The 6,163-nt window shown below is 41.5% G+C and overlaps 2 protein-coding genes across 2 annotated transcripts in view; one reads left to right on the forward strand and one right to left on the reverse strand.

Moving 5' to 3' along the window:
- The window catches only part of tm4sf4 (transmembrane 4 L six family member 4), a 5,061-nt gene extending 3,879 nt beyond the window's left edge, over window positions 1-1,182 (reverse strand). The window contains exon 1 of the mRNA XM_032525265.1: window positions 610-1,182. Within this exon, the coding sequence (XP_032381156.1) occupies window positions 610-780 (171 nt within the window). The 5' untranslated portion in view covers window positions 781-1,182. The remainder of the gene's footprint in view (window positions 1-609) is intronic.
- Window positions 1,183-3,697: 2,515 nt separating this feature from the next.
- LOC116695168 (glutathione hydrolase-like YwrD proenzyme) overlaps window positions 3,698-6,163 on the forward strand; it is an 8,299-nt gene continuing 5,833 nt past the window's right edge. The window contains 4 exon segments of the mRNA XM_032525269.1: window positions 3,698-3,950; window positions 4,167-4,320; window positions 4,398-4,551; window positions 5,380-5,586. Of these exon segments, the coding sequence (XP_032381160.1) occupies window positions 3,851-3,950; window positions 4,167-4,320; window positions 4,398-4,551; window positions 5,380-5,586 (615 nt within the window). The 5' untranslated portion in view covers window positions 3,698-3,850.

Raw genomic sequence — 6,163 nt, forward strand, 5'->3', positions numbered from 1 at the left:
ACACATCAATAAAAGAGTCATGCATCATTGATAGATGCTAAAATCACATGCATCATTCTACACATTGCTTTAAACTGATACATAGATTTGTAAAATTTTCCAGGTAAAGGAGAAATGTATGTCTTAAAACTGAAACAATTAGTTAGTTGATTAATGGATCTCTTAATAATGTCTTTGTTTAAGACAAAATCTTGAATATCTAGGTTCTACTGATCAGATAGAACAAGCAATCTGAAGACCTGTACCTTTGGAAATGGATTAACGGGCATTTTAAATTTTGCTATTTTTCTGACTGATTTTATAGAATAAACAATGAGCAAATTAATTGAGGAAATAATTGGCAGATTAATCTATAATGAAAATAATTGTTGAATTAATGAAGTTTTGGTTTGTTATTCTTAAACTATTGTGTTCATGAGTCCACACAGACACACGGATGTCATCATGATGACAAAATGCCCCATGCATCGCGCTTAAGTAGCAACAACATATTACATTTGAAAACCAGAAATTTGTCTTCAGTGATGATAAAAACCGCTGATATCACACAGTGAGCATCCTTTGTTTTACCAGCTATTACTGTGAGTGTTGGAATTTGAACATACTCACCAGCACTCCAGATCCCAGAATGCCTCCAAAGTACCAGACTTGCTCTGTGATGTGTTGACTGTCGACAGATGTTCCACCGGGGAAGAAGAGCAGGATGTTACACAGCACACACACAATCGCCAGAGGCATCAGACTGATCCCCAGACACTTGGCAAAGCCACCTGAACACATTTTGGCACTGATGCTTCAACCTCCTCTACCAGTAACAACTTCTAAGATTATCTCAAAACTATCCTTAGGTTGATATTTCAACTGAATTATGTTAAAACTGTCGAAGCAAGGATGTCTTGGTTTAAAAAAAAGGGTGGGGACTTAAATCTGGTCCAGTTTTTGTCCAATCCAAGTCAGGAAAATAATATCACTCCACCTGTATTTTCTGGCTATATATTAGGCCTATAATTATCTCCAGTTGGAGCCAACACCTCCTAACTTTCTTCAAAAAGCTTTGTCCACCTTTACTGAATCTTCTGACTGAGCCTGTGTGCCTCACCTGTCCTGTTTCTAATTTGGTTGATGGTATATCTATGCTTTTATAACCCGACCCACACCTACTGCTCCACTTATATAGCAGCCATAATATGGCAGACACACAATGTGGGATTATACCTGTGTGCAAACACACACACCATGACACAAGGGTTAATGTTCTACCATGTGTTTTGTGTACATGGAGAGTAAAGGGGAAGTGACAGACAGTTGGTCGATACAGCAGAGCCCTCATGGCTGATCTGTACCTACCGCTGGTTTAGTCAGTAACTAACAAGACGGACTATTTCATCAGTTAGATTGGTTGTAATCTGTTGTTCAACTCTGGATAATTTCTCATAAATAATGTTTCGGAGAATGAAAACAGGATTTTGAGCAAAGCCTTTACCACAGTTGTAACTAACATGACTAATAAAGGGGTTTCAACTGTATACCCTATAAACTTGAGTTAACATTGATTAATAAAAGATAAAGACATCCATTATAAAAATCATTGATTTTGAAAAGTTTATAATCCTATTTGATCTTTGTGACGTGAAAAAGACAAACACCTGTAACCAAATGAGTCGTTAATCTCTCAATCATTAATCTCATTAGTCTCTATAATAAAAAAAACTCCCTCCACCCCTCTCCCAGACTGCTCACTTTACTATTGTCTAGAAGAATACCTTACTGTATAACAGCTTCTAATGCTTTTTTGTCCCCTTGTCCTATAGAAATCATCAGAAATATAATTTCACTTATTTTCTTTTATAGATTGGAGTGACAGATCCTTGAGTTTCTTACATCCCAAATGTAGATTGTCTTGCTCTCAGATCTTGGATTTTAGTTTAAGGGGGTGTGACGGCCCTGGGCCTGTGAACTATGGTTTGTCTTGTCAACTTGCAGGTGTAGCGGAAGCGATAATGAGATGACTGGGAGCACCTGGCTGGTCCTCCTAGGCTATTTAACCCCACCTGCCCTAGAGACTAGGGAGCACAATCCCCCTCCCGCGCAGCAGCAGCATGATTTCTTTCTGTTTAGTTTTTCCCTTTGTTAAAAAACCTGCACCCCACATTATATTTTGTTATACATAGAGACACATCAAGTGCATCGACTTAACACACCCTCAGTCATCACTGATACTGACAATCACCCCTAATCTTTCTCTTGTTTGCAGTAGGCCCATTATTTAATAAATGTCACTTTATCATTGTTATATTACTGTGCTCCCTCTTTCGTATCTCCCTCTTTCGTTGAGGACTGTGAGCTGGTCGTAACCGGGAGATTTGCATTTTATTCAAATGCATCAATTATAGTGGTTATGTCTATTTGACTGTTTTTTAATTATATTTTTTGGACAGCTGAAGACATGAAATGGGAGATGACATGCAGCAGAGTAGAGTCAAACCTGTGGCCGCTGCGTCGAAGAGTGAACCTCTACAATACGGGCGCCTGCTCTACCAGGTGAGCTACCCAGGCGCCCTATTTGACTACATGGACTCATGCATATCGATGTAATAGGAACAGTTGTTCTTGGTGTTAAACAGGCAAAACAAACATCATCGAGAGTAATGCATACTGCGTTCCAGAAACAGTTTTTAGCCCGTAAGATACAACTTCAAGTCGCGACTCCCAACTTGGTAGCGTTCCACGAAAAGTCACGAAACCCTTTTAGCTAGCGGCTACCTGACGTTGACGTTAGCTAGCGCTAGCTGATGCTAGCGATATCTAGTCGGCGAAATATATGGGCTTAATTTATTAAACATTACCTGTAGTAGTACACAACTGTTTGTGTATTGTTTTTACAATTTTTCATTACAATGTGCAAAATTACTTGTTGCCTATGTAGCGTTAGCTATGTCTATTTCTGTGTTAGTCAACGGCGTCTGTAGAGCATCAACAGGGGTCGCCATTGTTGTTCATGTGTGTTTGACGTACTGTAACTGGGAGTACAACAATCTGGTACAAGTTGACGGGTAGTAAGTTCGGGTTTGACTGTCGTTCCAGGGCACTTTCACGGGTAGAAGGCTGTAAAAACACGGGTTACGAGTTGCCTGGAACGCAGCACACTGTCTAAACTGCACCCACGCAAGGGACCCGCCTTTCAGTAGCATTAACGGAACCCGATATGTTCAGGTCCCCTAAACCAGTCGGCTATCCTACCCATGAAGCAACCGCTAGATAACTTTTTGTAAGTTTAAATAATGTTTCCAAAATCGCAAAGAGCCGCAAAGCATGAACGGCACTTCTGCATTCGCTTTGCGGCTAACCGCAAGTTTGCCAGATCGAGTAGCGGATCTGTGGTTTGAATGAGACTTAATGGGACAATTGGGCTGCTTCCTAAAAGGCGGGACTTGCCTAGAAGTTGCGTGGGATCAAAAACCGTCTCTGATGGGATCCATAATAACCTTAACTGTCTATGATAACGAGTTTCTAGTGGGTCCCCCACAAAACAATCTCTTACTACCTCATCTCTTTCCATCATAATCCCCCTTTGAATTATGGCCTGGAGATACAATGGGAATATAAACCTAGAATAAAAAATTAAAATGCGGGATTTACATTATTTAAGTTTTCAATATGCCAACTGTAATCTACTTTAACAAAATCCTTACTGCTACTGAAACCTCAGCATCCTTTGATGTAATCTGTCATTCGTTTCTCTGCTGCCGTCCTAGTTGAGTCAAACTCAATCGATACCGGAATAACCGATCGGTTTAACTTTGGCCATGTCGTTGTTGGTGCCAATTACAGACGCTAAAGCAAAAGCGTAATGGAGACCGACTGGCCTTTCTCATCTCGTCGGTCACCTGTGGTGTGTTTCCACGGCTGCGTGGCGTCCAGCCAGCCGCTAGCTTCCAGTATAGGAGTCGGTGAGTGGGAAAAGTTAACATGGAGACATTAAGACACTGAGAGTGTCTCAAACGTACCTCGAAAACCTTAAAATATCGTCCACTCTACGTTTGCAAAATATATCTAGGGGTAGTGAGAATGATTGATTGGTAATTCTGCTGTTGGTGACCAAATATGTAGCAAATTCACCTATAACATACTCAGGGTCATATGTGTGTATATGTGCTTGTGTCCAGACATCCTGAAGCGCGGTGGGAATGCAGCAGACGCTGCGGTTGCCATTGCAGCAGCGCTCGCAGTAACAGAGCCGTTCAGCACCGGTCCAGGCGGGGACGCTTTCTGCTTGTTCTACAGCGGAGAAACTGGAGAGATCCGAGGGATTAACGGCAGGTAGAGATTCTTCATTCGCTACTGTTGTTATCTTCATGAAACAGAATGATTACCTGTGCCTCTCTCTGTGTCCTCAGTGGTCGTTCGCCCAGAGCTCAGACCCTGGACTTCATGGAAGGACTTGGTTACACTGCGAAGACCCCCCCTTCGCCTTCCCATGCCTTGAATGTGACAGTGCCAGGGGCCCCTGCATGCTGGTGCGACACCATACAGCTGTTTGGTAGTCACAAGGTTTGACTTTGTGTGTGTGTTTGTGTGTGTGGAACGGTGTGCGTTGTAATAGGTTTTATGCAACACCCAGGTAGCCAAGAGCCCATGTAACACAATCATTAACATGACATAAACAACCGAAATGTGAACACTGCAAAATGAACCATATTGACACACACCACTTAACACACGTGGAATTAGTACTGTGTGTGTTTTAAACAGTGGTGTTGGAGTTAAATCAATGAGATATAAGCAAGGAGTTAACAACCTATCATCGGGATATGTGGATAATCCTTTTTTTGGGGTCAAAACAGGAGTAATTTAGCCATCTTTGGTAGGGTTTCTACAGGTCCATGCAAATGTGAGGGGTTGGATCAGAGGTCCAGTATCTTCCACGAATCAATGACATCTTTAATCATTCAATTTAAAATACTTCCACTACACTACTATCACATCAACTGAGCCTACATGACATGTAAAGAAAAGAATGAGATACATATAACATGTTCACTCCTGGTTGTTTTGTGTTGTCAGAATGTGTCTTGGAAAAAGTAATAAATTATTAACCTAAAGTAGAAGTGAATAGTCAATACTTAGGGAATTTTGGCACATTAGAAAATGTAATAACATCATACAATCATAAAGTAACTGTAATACTCATTTGCAAAGATTTATAACATTTATTAGCCTAGGTGGGGTTTTTTTCTGACTGGAAAAAACCCTCAGAGGAAATAACAGGCCAATGATACAGTCTCCACGTATTTGCTCTCAAAAAATGAATTACACACGTCCTGCTCAGCCAGTTTTCCTGTGAGGTAATAAGTGTGTTTCCTTTTCCGGTTTCCTTAGCTATCCATGCAGGAGGTGATGAGTGGGGCGGCAGAGCTCGCAGAGGTGGGGTTTCCTGTTGCCGAGGTAACAGCTCACCACTGGGCAAAATTGGTGGCTGCTCTGAGAGACACTGGGAGGGAATTAAATGGAGACCTGCTGATTGATGGTCATGCGCCAAAATGTGGACAAGTATTCAGAAACCCCAACCTGACCAAGACCCTAAAGGTAAATCCTTAAAACTAAAACGCACACAAAAAACACATGGGTGACGTGAAGAGTACTGGGACATTTTTCTAAAATTGTGTTACTTAGAACAGAAGGAAACAGAACAATGTGGCACCCACAGGAAGAAACCGCTGTGCTGGTTCCTCGTCCTCTGAGGTTGTTTTCTTTTTTAAATCTTGAGTTAGTCTTCTACATGGGGAGACCTTGGATCAACCCAGAGGCATCATGGGTAATTAACCCTGAACCCTTTAGCGTGATGGACTCAATAAGAGTTATGTGAATGTGCGACCATGATTGTGTGTGGACAATGTAACATTTATAAAACCAAGCTCAGTCTGTAGTTTCCTGTCAGTGAGACTTTACTAGAATAATGGCAGCCCCCATTTGTGTAGGTGTGTGTATGTGTGTTTGTCTGCTTGTGTGTTGCCCATAAATCATGCACCAATGCTCTTCTGTATTACTACATCAGTCATTCTTTAGTAATTCAGTAATGCAGGAACACTGCTGACTACACCCGTGATAACTCCCTACACACACACACACACACACACACACACACACACACACACACACACAC

This window comes from Etheostoma spectabile, chromosome 9 (assembly GCF_008692095.1).
Source record: "Etheostoma spectabile isolate EspeVRDwgs_2016 chromosome 9, UIUC_Espe_1.0, whole genome shotgun sequence".
Taxonomy (NCBI): domain Eukaryota; kingdom Metazoa; phylum Chordata; class Actinopteri; order Perciformes; family Percidae; genus Etheostoma; species Etheostoma spectabile.